General features: G+C 37.0%; 1 protein-coding gene across 1 annotated transcript; it reads right to left on the minus strand.

Moving 5' to 3' along the window:
• Positions 1-277: 277 nt before the first annotated feature.
• Positions 278-20,385, minus strand: LOC128220070 (uncharacterized). The gene is made up of 15 exons (XM_052928323.1): positions 20,367-20,385; positions 19,417-19,437; positions 15,812-15,994; positions 14,880-15,037; positions 13,174-13,266; positions 11,751-11,823; positions 11,087-11,241; positions 9,646-9,766; positions 8,162-8,230; positions 7,639-7,812; positions 6,357-6,508; positions 5,707-5,799; positions 2,088-2,154; positions 1,237-1,421; positions 278-478 (listed from the first exon to the last, which is right to left on the minus strand). Exons 1-15 carry the CDS (start codon positions 20,383-20,385, stop codon positions 278-280), a joined length of 1,764 nt encoding a protein of 587 aa, XP_052784283.1.
• Between the last annotated feature and the right edge of the window lie 1,970 nt (positions 20,386-22,355).

Consider the following 22,355-nt stretch of genomic DNA (forward strand, 5'->3'; position numbering starts at 1 on the left):
ATTTAGACAAAGCAAAATTCCATCACTGTTTTACAATGAGACAAGAATACTTGTCAAAACGGGATGTGTGTTAAATAAAAAGTCATTGTTTAACAGAGATAATACAACATGCACGCATATAAGTTTGTAACAATGCGCCTTTTTAGTTGCCCTATAAAAAGTTGATAAAAGTAAATGGTTTGCTTTATCAATAAATGTACTTCAGTCCATTTGCATTGGCCTCATGAACTGGACAAACAATAAGACGCTGTTACGGAGTATTAAGGTGCATGGTCAATCACAGAAATGTCATACACACTAGTAACATAAAGATTATCGTCGGCAGGGCGGCCATGATGCGCCCGGAAGCGCTGATGTTGGCGCTCTTGTACACTGTCCGTCCGTTTAGCGCCTGAACGGGCCTGTAGTTCTTATCTATCTTGTCATACGTGCCAATGGCCCCAGACTTAATGTGGGAAACCTCTCGGAAGTTCGCCAACTAGAAAACCAAAGCAATTCACGCGTTATTTGATGATGAAGCTGACATATACTATCGCTATGCAGTACAAATCACCTAGTAAAACAAAAATGTTCCTGATGTTGTTATGTTTTTATGGTAAGCACCCGTTAGTATTTTATGTTTAACTCTGCCATTATCTAACTACTATTTACAACTCTGCAAAGCGATTAATGATTTAGTAGGACAGTTATCTAAGTAATAAATTGAACATTTGGTGATCATAGGCGACATTTGTCTAAAGTCACGGAGCGAACAATGCGAAATACGTACAAATTAGACAACTCTGATGTAGACACAATCAATGGACAGCTACCCATCACGGATAGCAGGCCCGTTTTTATTTTTTCAAACTCCGGTTTTCGAATGCTTAAGACAGAGAAATCAACTGTCAAATGTGCGCGCTCTATGGAGAACTCATAAGATATGGACTTATCCGAATTTGAAGACTAAACCTTTACAAGAGATGTAGTACCGGCCAGTAGATTGACTGAGCTTCACTGATTGGCAATAGCAAAACAGACTTCAAGGTTAATTAATTCAATACAAGAATCATTATTTAAAAGGGTGCTGTGGATTCTGGCTGGTATTCAAACTACATGTAGACTGATATATATAGTCATCAAGGCATAACATGCTCCCTTAGTTTGGTTGACATTGAACGTAGATTAAGCCATATTGACGACTAAACAAACATAAAATTGAAGTGATGAGCTAAATCTTATAGCATATATATTCACCTGAGTAGAACTGATTTTAATTGTGTCCAGCATAACTGTCCACGTGACCACCTCAGAGCAGGAAGGTGTGGTCAGGCTGCCTTGATATCGGAAGTAGGTCAAGTTGGTTCCCGTCATGCCGTCGATCGGAAGTTCACTGTTGGTCAAGTCCCGGACGTTCATCGAAACATTGTAAGTTGTGTCCGCTATTCAAAATAATTGTAATATATCCACGTGGAAAATATAAGCGGTATATAAAACCGGGCATTTTTCCAAACATCGATAAATTCCAATAAAAAACATTCATTCAGTTAATAATTTCTGCAAAGTAAAAGTTCTAAACTTTTTTATTAACTTGAGAATTAACACTTAGATAAGTGCTCCCTTTTAATCAGAAAAAAAAAACATTCTTTAAATTTGGGTCACCAGTATTACGGTGATAATTCATTTATTTAAAATGAAGCCTTTTACCCTTCACACATTATATCATATACAAAAACACCCACTGGAAATAAGTTCAAAAACTGTATTGGCTACTTTGTAAACAATATATCAGTAATGATCTTTAATTTGTTTCCATCAAATTAGCTATACTTATATGACCACGTTTGTAATTGTTGATAAACTTTTCATAGTTGACATTTAAATGTGTAATTAACTAGTCCTTGATCAATATTTCACGAATGAAAAATAAATGCAACACCGTACATAATATTTTAACATTAAAGTTTATGAGACTTATGCGTAATAAAAATATTAAAAATATTGTGGATGGGATCACTTAAACACGATATGTTCTGACTATGATGCGTATTTCTAAAGTAATGCGTGTTAAGATGGTGAATGTTTTGATAGGGAAAATGATTTCTTACATTTGTACTGCACGTCTGAGAGAGCCGATATCAACGTGGAATAGTTTGCATTGTCGTCTGCGTCAATCTGAAAATAATGTATGATATATATGAATAAGTATATAAGAAATTGTTAAATCAAGTATAATGAGCATGTACGAGTAATATAAATATAACTCTTAAGGCACTGAATAAATATATTTATTATATGCCTATCAAATTTCTTTTCCATATCCAACAGTGAAAATACAGCACGGCGTATTGAAAAATCCGTATCATGATACTGTCGTTTTCTGATTCCGTATCATGTAATCTCGGAATTACTTTCGCGTTGCAAAAAATATCATGACAAAAAACCCTGGTAAAGCCTGTCAACTTTTAAATACATTAAACTTCCTGTCTATCTAGTTGTTGTCCATTTCGAAGTTCATAAATTGTTGCATTAATGATTATCCGTGTTAATTATCATAAATGTGAGCAGCTCGCCAATATAAAGAAGAATTCGCGTCATCGATAGAAATAGCGATTGACTCACGAACTCCCCTCAATTATGTATATTATCGTCAAAAAATCCCACGTATATTTACTTTTTTTTTAAATGGCCGCGTTACGACTACTAGTAAGGAAATGACGATTAGTGTATACTCGTAAAATAAGTACCGCTTTTTGATGTTTTTGTGCTGTGATATTTGTTTTCGTATTAGCAATTTGTTAATTTTGCCCAATTTTTTTTTATTTTGTTCTTATTTTTGCTCAATAAAGGGAATTCTGTAACTTCTGACTTCGTTTGGCTGTAGTAGCCTCCCTTGACTTCATTACACACACTACATTAACACATTCGAATTCATACGCGCATTTGACAGATGGTGGTAAAATTAAATCAAATTGAAACCAAAACATGAAAAGGAAGAATTAAATAGGCAGGTATATAATAAATGGAATATTACGATAAAACAATTTTCTGGTGACCTGCATCACGTCTCGTTCGGTGAGTAAACATGTATTCGTCTCGACCTGCGGTCTCGACGCATACGTTTACACACCGAACTCGACGTGATACAGGTCACCAGAAAAGCGTCCTATCATAATATCCCCTATATATTTAAGCTAATTTCCATAAATGCAACTTTATTGCAAAACTGTGCATATACAATGACACTAATATGTATAACGGAAATTTTGTATCTCTGCTACCAAGAAAAGAAACAATATCGTATTTTTTTTTAAAAAAACAACAGTAATATTCAACAATTGTCAAATTCACTTGTCATATTATAGGAACAATCTTAAATAGTATAGTAATAAAGAGCACATACAATCGAGTGGACAGCTATATATTCAAAGAAAGTCAAAAAAATATATTTGGTTTGATACAAATGGCAATTATTTATACTAAATATCAGATTGCATCCAAACAAAAATTCAAATAATTTACACATTTTATCTTTTTAAACTGCTCAGTAGAAATATGCACGATTTGTTGTTTCGGTGGAATAGAATATAATGATAACAATACTGCCAGGCAAAGTGTTTATAGAGAGTGGTAATGTCCCAATTCGCCAAGTTAAGGGCCATAACTCTGTTAAGACTAATTCGATATGGCTTGTTGTCGACATTGAGCGTGAAATTGTAATACTGGACTGTTGTGAACTATTGAATATATGGGCTGAACACATCTTATTTTATCAAATTTCGACAATTTATTTACAACAGTAATCTGTCTGGTTATTAAAATTGGATCGATATTCAATTTTCAGTAACATCGTTCTTACGTTTATTTGGTAAAACATGGAGAGGAAATACTGGCGGAAGAAAGCGAAAAAGTGAATTTGGACGAATCGAGACCTACAACAATATATTTCAATAATTGCATCTGGTTGTTTATCAAATAAGGTCAATAAGTTTTGCCAACGATCTAAGCTTGGTCTAGCTGATACGATTTGCTTATGTTAAAGAGCGGTCAACAAAGTGTAACAACGACAGCAGTGATCCATTTGCTTCTCCTACGAAACAACACCAACAAAGGGCATTACTCACGTTCAATGTAACACATGCAAAAAGTGATGACTGCAGCCGATGGATCTTTACTGTATTTGATGTAATACATATGATTATGTTTTATACCCAACAGAAGAAGTCTGCGAAAACAAACCATGTTTAATTTAATACGTAGCATGAGAAGGCTATAACAACGGACATTTACCATGTTTTTGTAACACATGTCAGGAGAAATCTAAGACAACGGACATTTCCATGTTTAATGTAACAAGTGGCAGGAAAAGGCTAAGACAGCGGACATTTACCATGTTTAATCTATCACGTGGCTCGAGAAGGCTACGAAAGCGGACATACACTATGTTTAATGTATCACGTGGCAGGAGAAGGCTACGACAGCGGAAATTTACCATGTTTTATGTATCACGTGGCAGGAGAAGGCTACGACAGCGGACATTAACCATGTTTAATGTATCACGTGGCAGGAAAGGCTACGACAGAGGACATTAACCATGTGTAATGTATCACGTAGCAGGATAAGGCAACGACAGCGGGCAATAAACATGTTTTATGTAACACGTTGGTGTTTCACGTGGTAGGAGAAGGCTTCGACAACGGACATTAACCATGCTTAATATATCACATGGTAGGAGAAGGCTTCGACAACGGACATTAACCATGCTTATTGTATCACGTGGTAGGAGAGGGCTTTGACAACGGACATTAACCATGCTTATTGTATCACGTGGTAGAAGGAGGCTACGACAACGGACATTAACCATGTTTAATGTAACACGTGGTAGGAGAAGACTACGATAACGGACATTAAACATGTTAATTGTTACACCTGGTAAATTAATTGCAATAACGGGCATTCACCATGTTTGATGTATCACGTTGCACGAGTAGGCTACGACAGCGGACATTACCCACGCTTAATGTAACACGTGGTAGGAGAAAGATACGACAGCGGACATTACCCACGCTTAATGTAACACGTAGTAGGAGAAAGCTATGACAGCGGACTTTACCCACGCTAAATGTAACACGTGGTAGGAGAAAGCTACGACAGCGGACTTTACCCACGCTAAATGTAACTCGTGGTAGGAGAAAGCTACGACAGCGGACTTTACCTACGCTAAATGTAACACGTGGTAGGAGAAAGCTACGACAGCGGACATTACCCACGCTAAATGTAACACGTGGTAAGAGAAAGCTACGACAGCGGACTTTACCCACGCTAAATGTAACTCGTGGTAGGAGAAAGCTACGACAGCGGGCTTTACCAACGCTAAATGTAACACGTGGTGGGAGAAAGCTACGACAGCGGACATCTACCATGTTGCATGTACCAAGAGGCATTAGAAGGCTATGACGGCGGACATTTACCATGCTTAATGTTTTACGTGGAAGGAGAAGGCTTCGACAGCGGACATTTGCCATGCTTAATGTTTTACGTGAAAGGAGAAGGCTTCGACAGTGGACATTTAGTATGTTAAGTGTCATACCTTGTAGAATATGAATACGCATGAACCTTAACTTTGGTTAATATAAATCCGGATAGAATGAGTCCAAGCATGCGAACCATCACCTGCTATACCTCGTTACTTTCGAAAAAAGACTTATAGTATGTTTAATATAATACCTTATAGAAGAAGCCTACGACAGCAAGACCATCTGACTGCGACACGGCGCTGGCAAGACTCCCATAGGAAGTTTTGTAATGGACAATGTGAACCTGAAACGACAAGCACTTTTGCTGGCAAAATCTGAAAAAAAACGTTGACGCAGTCAATATTGTGATGAAAATACTGAAGTAGCAAGTATTGTACTATTGACAACAGTGACAATACAAGTGAGTGGGGGGGGGGGGGATTTGGACGCTACCGTGGACTAGTAGAAAATTCAAAAGTGTATCATTCGGGATTGACTTCACACGGTTTGTTTTATGTTACTATACATATTTAAAATATAAGTGGTATCCGGAATCGGTTTGAAGAACAATGCAATAATAGTTTTCTTAAAGTTCACCCTGAAAAGATATGATAACAACCCTGAAAATTCTGATGCATTCTCCTCATTAATTAGTTCGATTGAATGAATTCGGTTCATCAATGTATTTTTGATACTCGTTCGGATATCATCAGGTATCCAGAAATAGTGTATGGTTGTATATTCCCTACCTCATGCGTTATTCCAATATGTTGTATTTGCATAGACATGAGGTATTTTCTACTGGGAAAAAAACTAGTCAGAGTGACACAACATCTATATACGCCTAGAAATCTAGCCTACCTCAAGAGGGTATTGTTTTGACTGATATGTGTGCTCGGAGCCGGTGGTATCGTCCGCGCCCCAGTGCCAATGAAGCTGCGCTGCTTTGTATGTGGAACCTAGATTTCCGCCAGTCAGATGCAGGTCGGCAGAGGAAGGGATGTCTACTTGCACTGGATAATACACATATCATGGGGCTCGTGAATTTTTTTGGCTGGTTTTAGAGTGCGGTTATACTTTAATTAACTAGTAGGCGAAACATGCTGTCATTAAAAGACAAAAGTTGGAATAAATGGTTCAGGACCTGACAAATTATTTATTTCAAATAGTTGTGTTTTTACTATCATAGTAAGAACAATGCATCCATGTGTACATATACTTTACATGTTACGCTATATTTTATGGACGGGTGATACTATCTGGAATGCACGTTGTTTTGAAAAAAAATACCAGAGTGTCCATATTATTGCTTTGGAAAACATTACCTACCGGAGTGCCCGTAATATTGCTTTGGAAAACATTACCTACCGGAGTGCCCGTAATATTGCTTTGGAAAACATTACCTACCGGAGTGCCCGTAATATTGCTTTGGAAAACATTACCTACCGGAGTGCCCGTAATATTGCTTTGGAAAACATTACCTACCAGAGTGCCCTTTGTTATGAAAATCATTACCTACCAAAGTGCCTGTTGTTATGGAACACATTACCTACCAAAGTGCCCGTTGTTTTGAAAATCATTACCTACCAAAGTGCCCGTTGTTATGGAAAACATTACCTACTAAAGTGCCCGTTGTTATGGAAAACATTACCTCCTAAAGTGCCCGTTGTTATGGAAAACATTACCTACCAGAGCGCTCGTTGTTATGGAAAACATCACCTATCAGAGTGCCCGTTGTTATGGAAAACATTACCTACCAGAGTCTCCGTTGTTATGGAAAACATTACCTACCAAAGTGCCCGTTGTTATGGAAAACATTACTTACCAGAGTCTCCGTTGTTATGGAAAACATTACCTACCAGAGCGCTCGTTGTTATGGAAAACATCACCTATCAGAGTGCCCGTTGTTATGGAAAACATTACCTACCAGAGTCTCCGTTGTTATGGAAAACATTACCTACCAGAGTCTCCGTTGTTATGGAAAACATTACCTACCAGAGTCTCCGTTGTTATGGAAAACATTACCTACCAAAGTGCCCGTTGTTATGGAAAACATTACTTGCCAGAGTGCCCGTTGTTATGGAAATCATTACCTTCCAAAATGAGACCTACCAAAATGACCGTTATTGAAAACAGTACCTACCAGTGTGTCCGTTATTATGTATCTCCCCGGTAAAGTCCACCTCGTAGTTGTTAAACATTAGTGTATCTAGCTGTAGGCTCGAGTCATAGGTCATGCTGTTGGGGCTTGGAATATTAATGGGTGATTGGCTTGTTAGGGCGCAGTCGGTGTAGTACAAGCCCCATGTGTCTGCACCTGGTGGGGTAGAAATACAGCTACAATATATCGTAGTTTGTTCGTATGAATAAATGTAGTTAGCTATGTAAGAGGTTGTCGTAGTTTGTAAGCGTCGTTTTTGATGAATCTGAGGTTCGTGAGCCCATGGCTCAAATACATTTTGCTGGTATTTATGTATTTGATTTTATACAATTCGATAGATTTTTGCTTCGACAACAGAAATCCGACCACTTTATGTTCAAATCTGGATTACGCCAGGAAGTTAAGTCGTTGTAAACGTTCAAATACGGTTAAAGTAAACACGATCACGTTTGTGTAGTGATGTAAATGTGGCGCTTATATCGCTCCTACGATGTGCAAATCCCACCCCCAACCAATAAAGCTGAGACGGTACCTTCATAGCCATGATAACCCCAGCTGTAGTCATCTGGAACGTCTGAAATCATCAAGGAAATCATATAATAGATTAATACATATTCCACTCACGATTTTCTTTGAACAGTTTTCATATAATCAACAAGGATATTAAGTAAACACAAAGTAAATGGGTTTGACACAAGTTCCTGCCTCAATTTCTCAGACTCCTTAAATCCCTTATAACATGATTATGCTAAGCTAATAACTGTTTTGTTTTTACTACGATTTACGTAAATTTTACTTCGTTATGAGTTTTAAGGCTTATGAAAGGCTTAACGAGTATACCCAATACACCGTTTTTTAATTTATCAAAATTAAATTTACATTTGTATTTTAACTAATTGAAATAAGCTACTTATGCATTCGAAAATTGTGGACTGTAGAGTTTAAGTATCGTCTTCTTTTCTGTCCAATATAGTTCACAAGATGCATTTGTTCTTTCAAAATTGAACGAAAAAAAAGCTATTTTTCTTGAAGTGATTTATAATATGTCTGTACAGTACACAGACACCTCCAGGGACAACCCGAGAAAGCAGTAGAACATGTGATCTTTGAAGGCACACTGATCATAGCCTTAGAGGCAGACGCACACTACAATATTAGATTCAGTATTCATGCAATATCAATTATTAACAAATGTGGGGTATAGGGCTTGTATAGCATTGATTTCAATTTATTGAACTATCTAAAGTTCCTTAGAATAGGCACAAGCTAAGATCGCAGAATATGGTATGATTTATACAATGGTATATTCTCATTATCATCTTGAGGAAGACCCCATTAAATATTGTTTTTATTGTAAAACAAACACTCAAGTAGTTTTTCTAATTAAAATAAGACATTTAGCGTTGCCGTGTTAAAGATATTTCGTGAAATTGGGGCCTAGGTCCGTATTTATTTACGCCTTGATTATGAGTTTGAGACCCGGAACTCAAAACTGCATATCTTGATTTTCCAGTAAATAGAAATTAGTGCAGTATTGTTGTTTATAGCTGCACTCTCACAGATTGAACGTTTTGACAACTTTTTTATGGTTTGTCTTGGAACGAGACATTTTTTTTCGAAAATCCATGGAAACCAGTTATATAAGATTTCTGACAAATTTCAGGTCGCAGATGTTTATATTTAAATTAAATAATGATGTTTTGTGCATTTTTCTTAAACCGTTAGTAACGGTTTAAGGCATTAAACATTACTTTTCGAACGGAAATATGAAAATCTACGATCTGATTTTTGTCAACAATCTTATTTCATTGGTTTGCAGATATTTTCGCAAAATTTGCAAAAACAGAGCAATATTGACCATAGCTGTCCCTGTTATAGCACTTTTACAAAATATACGTTAGTGAAAATGGGCCTTGGGGTTCACACTGGGATAAAACAAGTTTGCAAGATCTCAGCCTTTCATCTGTGGGCAAACATAGTCTTTATTACCTGTGTTGTAACTCTTCGTTACGGTCCTTGATCCGAGCGATTGCACAGGACGGTAGTTAGTGGTCATCAAGCTGTTTGTGGAACCCTGGGCGTTCTCGTACAGGGTTCGGAACACCGCCATCTGTATAAAGGAGAGTAAATTATATTTGATAAGCGATGTGCTTAGTAAAACACTACCAATATGAGGGTGACACGAGCGATTGTCATGCATATTTCAACAACTTATTGTACCAGTTAGTGAAAAGACATGAACGATAGCCATGCATATAACAGCAAGGATTGTACCAGTGTGTGAAGTGACCGGAACGACAGTCTTGCATACAGCAATAAGTTATTGTACCAGTCTGTGAAGTGACCGGGACGATAGTCTTGTATACAGCAATAAGTTACTGTACCAGTCTGTAAAGTGACCGGGACGATAGTCTTGTATACAGCAATAAGTTATTGTACCAGTCTGTAAAGTGACCGGGACGATAGTCTTGTATACAGCAATAAGTTATTGTACCAGTCTGTAAAGTGACCTGGACGATAGTCTTGCATACAGCAATAAGTTATTGTACCAGTTATTGTATCAGTCTGTAAAGTGACCGGGACGATAGTCTTGCATACAGCAATAAGTTACTGTACCAGTCTGTAAAGTGACCGGGACGATAGTCTTGCATACAGCAATAAGTTATTGTACCAGTCTGTAAAGTGACCGGGACGATAGTCTTGCATACAGCAATAAGTTACTGTACCAGTCTGTAAAGTGACCGGGACGATAGTCTTGCATACAGCAATAAGTTATTGTACCAGTCTGTAAAGTGACCGGGACGATAGTCTTGCATACAGCAATAAGTTACTGTACCAGTCTGTAAAGTGACCGGGGCGATAGTCTTGCATACAGCAATAAGTTATTGTACCAGTCTGTAAAGTGACCGGGACGATAGTCTTGCATACAGCAATAAGTTATTGTACCAGTCTGTAAAGTGACCGGGACGATAGTCTTGCATACAGCAATAAGTTACTGTACCAGTCTGTAAAGTGACCGGGACGATAGTCTTGCATACAGCAATAAGTTATTGTACCAGTCTGTAAAGTGACCGGGACGATAGTCTTGCATACAGCAATAAGTTATTGTACCAGTCTGTAAAGTGACCGGGGCGATAGTCTTGCATACAGCAATAAGTTATTGTACCAGTCTGTAAAGTGACCGGGACGATAGTCTTGTACATAGCAATAAGCATTCTGCGACCGAGGTAGCGCACTTTTTTCTTTAGATCTTTAAAATTGGACTCTAACTTATGTGGTGTCTATTGGCGAAGGACGAGCATATTTCAACGGTAAAACAGTTGAAGGACAAAGTGTGAATTGAATTTAGAGCAGGCAATCATTTGGGGAATAAAACTAAATTGTGTAAATGCAATATGTGTATTATAATGGATATAAAAATAATGTGTACCTGTGTCGACGAGATGTAGTTCTTGTGCTCAAATACTGTCCATACTACAGCCTCGTTACAATTGGGTGTGGTCAGTGAACCGTTGTAGCGGTAAAACTCCGTGCTATTCGTTGGCATTAACTCTGAGAAATCCAGGTCCAGCACCGATTCGTCACCTAGTGACGACAAAAAACATTTAAGATAATAAAGACACGCGGTGTCGTACCTGGAGTGCTTGCTTGATGATGATGATGATGATGATGATGATGATGATGATGATGATGATGATGATGATGATGGTGATGATGATGATGATGATGATGATGTTGATGATGATGATGATGATGATGATGATGATGATGATGATGATGATGATGATGATGATGGTGGTGGTTGTGGTGGGGTGGTGATGATGCTGTTGATAATGATGCTGTTGATGATGATGATGATGATGATGATGATGTTGATGATGATGATGATGATGATGATGATGATGATGATGATGATGATGATGAGTAAGAGGAGGAGGGGAGGAGGGGGAGGAGGAGGAGGAGTTGGAGGAGGAGGAGGACGCCGACGACGACGATAAAAAAGACGACGACGATGATAATGATGATGATGATGATGATGATTATGATGATGATGATGTTGTGATTATTAACCGTGATGTTATTCGTTTCCGTACCGTTGTATGGAATGTCCGCTAGTTTCGTGATCAGTGGGGCAATGGCAGAGTTGTCTTGGTCGTGGTCATCTATCTGTGAACACAAAGAAATACAACCATCATTCAATAATAAGCATATAAAGTTAAAACAACAATTGCAGAAGAATATTTACTTTCCAAAGATATTGCCCTAAACAAGCAAGTACCATGCTTTATGAAATTTTCTTTTACATCCATTGTTTAGTATTAAACAATACAAGACATTTTACAAACATCCAGATCGGTCAAGTCCTACAGTTGTAATCACTGGTGATGCTAGTGCTATATGATTTATTAATACCACAACAATCAGTTGAAATAACCCTTTTATCATTAGCAGCATTAGTGATTATTACTGCAGAACGTGACCGATTGTTGTGGTTGTCTGAATTTAGGGAATTTCCGATTATGGTTGGTGTAAAAAAGCATAAAGCATTAGCATCATCAGTAACGATTTCTGCATAGAAGGTGACATTATGTTGCTAGTAATAACCCCTTTATTATTGCTTTAGCATGTGCCCTATATTAGGTGGGAGGAGTTACCCCCATAACATAAGCATTATCAGTTGTGATTATTGTAAAATGTGACCGATGGTGGTAACAATAACAACGCCTTTCACATTAGTTCCATTAGGGATGATTACTATAGGACGTGACCGAATATTGTGGGAGTCATACCCCTATAACATTAGCACCATCAGGGATGATAACTGGAGGACGTGACCGATTGTGATGGTTGTAAGAACCTCTATAACATTAGCACCATCAGTCATGATAACTGGAGGACCTGACCGATTGTTGTGGTTGTAATAACCTCTATAACATTAGCACCATCAGTCATGATAACTGGAGGACGTGACCGATTGTGATGGTTGTAATAACCTCTATAACATTAGCACCATCAGTGATGATTACTGGAGGACGTGACCGATTGTGATGGTTGTAATAACCTCTATAACATTAGCACCATTAGTAATGATAACTGGAGGACGTGACCGATTGTGATGGTTGTAATAACCTCTATAACATTAGCACCATCAGTGATGATTACTGCAGGACGTGACCGATTGAGAAGGTTGCCTGCCCAATAAATAGAGGATATTATGATAGGACGCTTTTCTGGTGACCTGTATTACGTCGAGTGCGGTGTGTAAACACGTATCCGTCGAGACCGCAGGTCAAATTGCGCACAAACTGCGAAAGATGCATGTGTCGTATGCCATGTGATACATCAGTAATTAAGATTCATTGCGTTACACATACTGATGTCAATACTTTCGCTTTTTTACAATTTTCTTTTTTACTTGCAATTGTATCATCTGGTGTATAGTCCCTTTAAGACGAATCTACATAATGTACCATCGAAACACATCAGTCGATAAATTGTGTAATAATAAGTATATACCGCGAAGAAGAATCCGAGCACCGCCAGCCCATCAGACTGTGAGAGGGCAGTGGCGACATCTGCTACCCCATCTTTTATATGCACGATGTGCAACTGAAATAAATAAATAACATGACATTACATAAAAGCTCACTATGTGTGTGACCCACTCTCCATTGAGTATAAAAATTATTTCTTTTTCTACCTGATTCTTGCATACAGTAAAGGATATGAGGCGAGACTGCGTACCACATATAATGAGTTTCTGCGTACCGCTACTGTCTGATTTATATCATTAGTCGGCGCCCTTATTTGATATTACTTTGGAAATATTCCAACTTAGGGACTAGTTCATAAATTGCAGAACATTGCTTTCAATAGTTTCCGCGTTGCATGATAAAATATGAAGTTTAGTATGTTTAATAAACTTTTACACTTTAATTGATAATGAAACCTTAAATTATAATAGCCCTGCTTATCATTTTGAAAATTTTAACTCAATCATAACAACTCGGCCATCTCCGAGATAAATCCAGGCCGAGGTGTTCCGATTGAGTTAAAATAGATGAAGGTTACACGGTACTATTACAATATCCTTTATGTTTGTAAACCTCCTACGCAGTAATCTCCCTTGGTGACAGCAAAAATGTTGAGTTTTGAAAAATTAACATTGAGCTTAATTGTTTGTTTTGAAAATGTCATTCGAAAGAATGAACTCCAGGTATTTCCCTCTTAATATATAGTATTAATATTCTATATACTCATATGAGTGAAATGTGTTACAAAAACTTATACAAAATATAAAGCAAGGAATTCACATACATGCCGGTACAAAAAGGTGAATTTCATGTCATTGAAATCTATGTATTATACCATTGATTCTATTTCTTCCGAAGAAACGTATGTATATTTTTGTTATAATTTAGTTTTAACCGGAGGATTAGCTTGAAAAAACAACAACAGAATATCTATAATTCCGGGCTATTTAACTATTAACTATTGTAACAATATTATTAACAATAATGTCCATAAAAAATATTATCATTAAAATAATAACCATTTTTGGTTATCTGCATGCACGTTTTTCTTCTAATTTCATTGCGCCGACTTGATGCTATGCATCAACTTTTTTCTTGTTTCATATAAAACACTCTTTCGAGAATGTCTGGTGGTGGGTTTCATGACTCGGTTATTCACGAGTAATTGTGCTTTGAGCTAAAGCAATAACATAATAGCATTATATAAAAATGGTAGATTTGATATGTTCCAATAGTTAAAACCTTTGAATAAAAGACTATTTCAACAATATATACTAAAACTCACCATTTAAGATTATGAAGCATTGGTCTAACAAAATATATGTTTTAGAAACTGGTTCATTCCAAAATAAAATATTCCAATACATGTATTTTCAAATACAAGCGTGGCGAGGCTATAGAGTTTCTCTACGGTATTGCCTTAGATTCGCCTCATAAACAATAGTATCTTCAGTCGAAACTCGCTGTATCGAACTCTGTTATCTCGACGTTTTGGTAAATATGTGGATCTTACGAATATTCATTATCTCGAACTATTAACAGCTGCCCAATAACTTCGACAATGCGAGTTTTGACTGTACATTCAACAATGTAATTGGCTTCTAGACTACTTGACTACTTGGACGGCTGTACAAGAAAATACTTATACCGATCTTTACGTAATGACTTACATACGTAGCAAGTAAGTACCTCTAATGGGAACTGATAGCCCCGGAAGGTGTGTTCTGAGCCCTCGTCGTCATTGGGTCCCCAGTGGAAATGAAGCTGCAGGGCGTTATACTGTCCGTCGAGTCCTCCGCCCGTCATGTACGTGTTTCCAACTTGAGCGTCACTGATGCTCATTTGAACTGTGTACAAAAGAAAATGTGTACAAGGCAAAAATACGGGCACTTAATTTGTTTGGACCCGGCTTTCGTTATACTGATAATATATTCGGAGGTCCTCGGCCATTTTTATCGAAAACAACCTCGGATGTGTATGGACGGTGCAAGAAGATCGCGTAGTAATTTTATTTAGCAGTTAATCTTAATGACTTAACTCTTGGGAATCTGAATTATGTTTGCACTAATACACTTTACTGTCAATCAATTTAAACTTAGAACAAAACATTCAAGCTAAAAGACTGCGTTTAATTAATGATATAATTTAAAAATTTACGACCTACTTCTACCGATGTACCAGCATACACCCGAGATCGTTTTAGAGAAAAATGGCCGAGGAGTCCGAATGACTGATAATACTATTTAGTCAGCCCTTCACCCAACTGGTTGGGTTCGCAACATCTGACTCGCTAATTTTCAACTGTATACAAGGAACAAAATTATAACACTACGGGTACAGCAGGTGTCTGCAACCTGCTTAAAGGATTTACACTGTCCTGTCACACCTGGGGCCGACATGTAGGTGGGGGGGGGGGGGTCGCTAATGTACATCTGAACTGTGAATAAGGGAGGAAAGTTAAAACATACAGGTTCTTAGTTTTGTTTTGCTGCTGGTGCAGGTGTAGTTGAAAGGCTGTTACTTACAGGCCTGTCTGTCATCTTCATAGAATGTACAAACTCACGAAACATTTCTCAATGCCCATTCCATATTCCCACAATATGAAACACTGTAAGAGGTACCTGTGTGTCCGTTGTTCGTGACGTTGATACTGGAGGCTGCCATGCTGCTATATCCGGTGAACGTGAATGCGGTGGTAAGGTCTGCGTCGTACGTCATGTCGGCGGCAGCCGGAATGTCAATGGGGGACTGGTTGGATCCATCGCAGTAGTCGTCGCTATAAAGGCCCGCCCAGTAGCTTGGTCCTTTGGGGGTAAAGCGTATCTTTTGATTGCAAGTTAGCAGTTGATTTAGCTTTTGAATTGAAACTCAGACAAATACAGTTTGCTGCATTTAGTCGTATATAAACAGGGGTATATCCAGAATTTGACGTTAGAGGGGGAGTAACTTATAGGGATGTAATCTTTGACTAGCGCCCCTTCATCAGAACCAAACTTATTATGAGTGTTACAACAATAACACAAAAAGCTGGAACCCTTCAGCAAATGTTGATATTTGCTCAAATATCTTCTTTGAAGACCATAATTTTCATTAGTGTTAGTAACGCGATTGAAAATTAATTACGGCTGCGTTATTGGTTAATTGACATTATCTCGTGATGTTATCAATGTATCATTAACAGGTCAACATACCACCATTTTCATAAAAGTCCCGATGGCCGTGAGGACATGCCGGCTGTTTTCTACAAAAAATCTTGACTTTACCGATGTGGGTTTGAACCCAATTAACCCAAACTACTTTTTCATGCTATAACTGTATTTCTTTATGCAATTTCGATATCATAGAGTAAAATAATGAAGGAGTAAATGTTTTCAGATGCATTCAAGGGAAAACTTATTTTTGGTCCAAAAACATGAGCGAGCCACTTTAAGTCTTGTCTTGTTCAAGCTAGTGCTACCTTTACAATCTGAGGTATTTTTAACGATACGTAGCTTACTGTTCACACACTGAACATGACGTGATACAGGATATCAACAAAGGCTTTCTTTTGTAATAATGATAATAATTATTATTATTATTATAACTATTCTCAACATAATGATTAAAATATTTTTGTAACCAATGGGATGGCAGCATTTTTCAAAATATTCGACTTATGAATTCCATATTGATCGATTTCTTGTAACATGCCGTACGTATTGCCTATTGGTGTTGAATCGCCAAAAAAATGGACGTTCACATTTAACATGAGACAAACATGGAAGCGTCATAAAACGACATCGACAATTCGTTGGTCATGTGGCGTAAGTCAGCAACTATTTTGGCCTGATAACATATCAGAAATCAATGAAAATCATTGTAATTGTTAATCTTTACCAGTCCTGTTAAGTTTTGGAAGTAGTCCTGGGGGGAGGGGGGGGGGGGGGTAATTAAAGTTCAACATCTTTTCATGACGACCACAACTCCACCGTTGCTGTCATGCATGAACGACAAGTCAACAATCAAACAGTAACATCACTATCTTGAATCAAAGAAAAAAAAAATTTCATATTATTAAAAAGATAAGAAAACAATATGTAAAAATCTAGACATGTTGAAGAGACAAAACTTAGCTACAATTATTCATATTGTTAGTTTTTTCAACGATAGGGGAGTTTCTTTGAAAAGGGGCGTGCTTGCCAGTTAAAAACTATTTTTAACTATTATATATGTTATCATTTATTTGGAGGTTTACATATATTGAATAGCATTTATTTTAATGAGCAAGTTTATAAACAAGCAGTGATTTAACGAGATGCAGTCGACCCAAGAAAAACCTACCCGCATAAATCATCATGTTTTATTCTGTGGACACTTAAGTTCACAATGACCTTGACCTAACACACAATTAATAGTGAACCGTCATTATCCTGTTATCCCCATGTCACCACGGGGTCAATGCCACGAAACACAGAGAAATATTTTTATTTTGGCTTTAACAAATGCTGCCATGAGGTCGGGATACAATGGAATAAAGACGAATTATAAAACAATAATCACATTCTTAAACGTATAATTCTTAAGCTTTATCAATATGTACATTTAATACCAGTAATAGGGCCATTTGGAAGGTCATGTTTAAAGACGTTATTGTCGTTTTCGCTGATTATGTTTAGTTGTCAATTAATCCAAAACTGATGTTGTCGCTGCCTAGCAAGGAAAGAAGTTGGCATGGTGAAAACTATGTTATGGATACTATTCCTTAGATGTCCTCCATGCGCATATAGTAGACCAAGGATGTCACTACACGGGCTAAAATTAATTAATTGACCAATGCAATGATTAAATAGTCTTTAACTTAATGTTAGCACATGTTTGATCATGTCTGACTTCCATATTATTATATGACGTCATGTCATGATGCCATTTCTTAAATTCTCATGAAAGTTTGGTACTTGTTTTAAAAAAACACACACATTTATTTGGTTGAAAATGTGGGTTATCTGGATTCTTTAATCGAAATAAGCGAATCAATTCCAAGGAAGGGTTCCTTTTATTGTAATTCACAATTTAAAACGCGCTAATAGTGTATCATTGAAACTGAGGCAGGTAGATCATCTGGTATGACGTGGCGGCAACATGCAACTATGTTTGCCTGCAAGCAATGTTTGGCTGAAGCACGTCGAGGTAGCGTACATACATGAGTGTTTTGTGCTTATGTCTCGACACATGGAATCGTCGGACACATTTCAATTTAATAACAGACTATCTAGAATCATGTTGACAGTTATCCACTGTATAGAGTGTGTTATTTAGCAGTTCGCGCATGCGCCGTTGTTGGTAATGTGTCATTTTCCAGAACACTAAAATAGTTGATATTTAGTTCGGCTAATGTCAACCTTAAAATTAAGTACATGTGTAGTAAAATCCCAGCTATAATGTTATAAAAAAATTGTAGTCATTGTCGGCTTGAAATATAAGTAATGCATGGGTGCAAAACAGTGACTCGAGCTCTTTTACAAGCTGTATATAAGAACCAATGGCACTTCCGGGCCAGAGCAAGTAAGTATGGCTCGTAATCTAACCTCATATCACGATTATGAGGGGGCTTTGGAAAATCAGTGAATGCAGTGCGATATGAAACATGTTTTTTCTACACACGTATTTCGGTTATTGTGTAAACAAACATGAACGATTATCCCATTAAACACGTGCATGTTTACAAACAAAAGTTGAAAATTTCCATCAAATTTCAGTTGATATTCACTTATGAAGCTACATTAATATACAGCTCCTAAAATAGCTTGTGCCACTGTTGTGCAATACGTGTAATAGCACATTTATAAATTCGAGTCAGCATAAGCCGGGTGCAAGCCGACTGCCAACCTTATTGTATAGTATGGTTCACCAAGAAACAAATGTAATTAACTTAAACATGCTAGTACTGTTAAATAGCCCACTTTAAACAAATATGACTAAATCGAACTTTGGCGGTTGTTTTCATCCGAGACTATCTAAATAATAAATCCGAATCCATATATATAAGCGTGAACAATAAAACACAGTTAATTATTTTAGGATATATTTCTAGTTTGCAAACTGTTCAAAATTATGTAAAGTATTCAATATTATTCGCCTGGTTTTATTGCAATACTAGTATTTGTGAATAACATCAGTAAAGCATATTTATAATATTGAACACAATAGCTGTATTACTAAGGACGGATTTCTAGAAGACTGTACGTACCTGTGCTGCCCGAGTAACTCCCTGAAATATACAAACAAACATATCAAAACTCAATTCGGCAAAAAATTACATCAATAATATGTACAATCATTTCTAAACTTTATTGATATGGTACGTACCGATGGAGAAAGCTAGAAATCAATCGGAACACCTCGGCCATCTTCGCCATACGAGTTGTTTCGAAGGAAAATGGCCGACGTGCTCCAATTAACTAGATATATGTATTAAAGCTGCACTCTCACAGATAAAACATTTTTACAACTTTTTTATTTTTTGTTTTGGAAAGAACATTTTGTGCGTAAATATCTGCAAACCAACGAAAGAGGATTGCTGACAAAAGATCAGATCGCAGATTTTCATATTTCCGTTCGGAAATTAATGTTCTATGGCTTAAACCGTTACTAACGGTTAAAGAAAAAAATCATAAAACATTATTTTTTTTAACTTTAATATAAAATTCTGCGATCTAATTTTTGTCAGCAGTCTTATATCACTGGTTCCATGGATTTTCGCAAAAAAATGGCTCGTTCCAAGACAAAAAGGTTGTCAAAACGTTAAATCTGTGAAAGTGCAGCTTTAAATGAATTAGAACAACTATGTTTTACTAAATAGAAGCAGATACATTCGTCTTGTTCTTCCCAACTAAAAATACTATCTACAGCTTGTTATATTTCATGTTTAATCACTTTTATCATTCTGAACTAACCTTAATGAGCTAAATCTGTTTTCTAATTTTCTGTAAGATGACCGTAGTCCCACCTCAGGGTATGTTACCCATGAGCCTGCTTTATACTTAACTACTAAGTAGTTTACGTTTCATAAATCAACATTTTTTTTAACTGAATTATTGTGTAAACACTTTTTTTAACTTATCAATGACCCTGGCCTCGACACCAATGACCCAAATGCAATACCAACGTTTAACTTGATCACTATACGTCAATTCTAACAGTGTTTGAGCTGAAGCATTTTTCCACTTAAATGCAATTCAACTCTTTAGTTATTGAGAAGAAACCATTTTTACCATGTAAAGTAACTGCGACCTTGACCTTGACCCTACTGACCCCAAATATCACACAGTATATATTCATAAAAACTTCCTACTCAAATAGTTTCAACCAAATTGAGTAATGAAACGGAAAACATTTTCCTACATGTAATTTTAATAACAGCGAACATAGGCACAGAAATCACAAAAGTTCACCAACTACATGAGTGTTTGTCTTTTTCAGCTGCCAGCTGTATTAGGAACTACATAAAACTAGTTGATGACGAAATTGAATTTTGACAGTGGTTATCGCCAAAGGACCGTAGACCGTCTATTCATCATATTTTCCCTTTCACTATTACGAAACGAAAACAAAATAGTAAATGATAAAGATGAAATATTATGAAAGTAGAAGGAATAGTGGTTGGTACTAAGCCTCGACCTCGACCAATCGCCTGCTCGAACGATCGCAGTTTGATACTTCAATCTCATATGGTATTAAAAATAAACGCCACCTATCTTAAAGATCTGAACGCGAACCACTGAGCAATTCACTTCATAAAGCCAATTATTTCAAATAAATAGAACGCTAGCGGTCTTTTTCATTATAGTCTTTCTAATTGATTAAATCAGAATTCGCCCGACATTTGCGGAGACATGGTCGTTAACACTAAAGATGTACAGCAGGTAAATGTGCGAAGTTTAACAAAATATGTGCAGAAGATAGAACCCAGCAACTTCACCTATACAATACTTTAAACGTAACTGTTTACCGTGATCAATTAAGACAAAATATACATGTATAAAATGTGTTAACTTTTAGTATTTTAAAACCCACTGCGTTCATGCTTCAGCTACATTAACATAACCTCTCATGAACAATATAGAAATAAGACGAAACGATTTCATATCATTTCAATTTAAATATTATAAGTCAAAATTCAGTGTTTGCTCTATATGTTTTTACTATTTTATATTATATATGAATTAAAAATATATTTATTATTCCTTCAGTGTCTTTAAACATCCTTTGATTTATAGTTGTACCATTCACAAAAAAACAGTTATGAAAAAATGCAAAAACGAAAACAAATTATCACCTACACTGTTCAGTTATAATTATTGAAATGAAAAACACTTACAATCCGCTCCAAAAGCATCCCCGATAAAACAAATTAAAAAAATGCAAATTAGCTTCATCTTTAATGAAACCGACTAGGATATGCAGAGCTCCAAGTGACAGTGCGCCGCGAGGACTGATCAATATTAGTACGTAGCTTGATATATATATATAGTTCTTCAAGCCGAATCGGGTGAATTAAATGATTTTTGTTGAGGCGGTGTGATATGAAATAGTACATAAACGTATGCACAACGAATTTGAAATAATGCCTACAAATGTCGAAATAGAAGTTTAAGGGTCGTTATCGTCAGAGGACCATTTGGAGATAATTTGTACAACACTCTCTTGCATACCGTACTGTAAAATCACTTTAAGACCGGGCGTTTAACTCCCATCATGTTGCCTGCGATTCACCCATTACATGGTGGGTGACGAACCCCTCCCCTTCCTCACATTCTTGGGTCCCGATATTTCTTTGAAGAGGTTGTTTTGCAGTACGGAGATTGCGGTACTCAAGACGGTAGTTCGCGGTACGGAGCTTGTGGTACTAAAGAGAATGGTACACGGTATGGATATCTTGGTACTCAAGAGAGTGGTTCGCGGTATTGAGAACTCGGAAATCCAGAGGGTGGTTCGCGGTACGTTGAACTCGGTACTCGAGCGTACCGAATATTACTCCTTCTATTCTTGCCTTCTCAATTTCTACCAGACAAATAGGTAACAAATAATAGTTTAATAGTTTGATGGTCTTTGTACCAAATAATGCCAAATTTGCAGTTTCTCAGTCCCGCGTACTACCCTCATGAGTACCGCTTACTACCCTCTTCG

The sequence above is a fragment of the Mya arenaria genome, chromosome 15, assembly GCF_026914265.1.
Source record: "Mya arenaria isolate MELC-2E11 chromosome 15, ASM2691426v1".
Classification (NCBI taxonomy): domain Eukaryota; kingdom Metazoa; phylum Mollusca; class Bivalvia; order Myida; family Myidae; genus Mya; species Mya arenaria.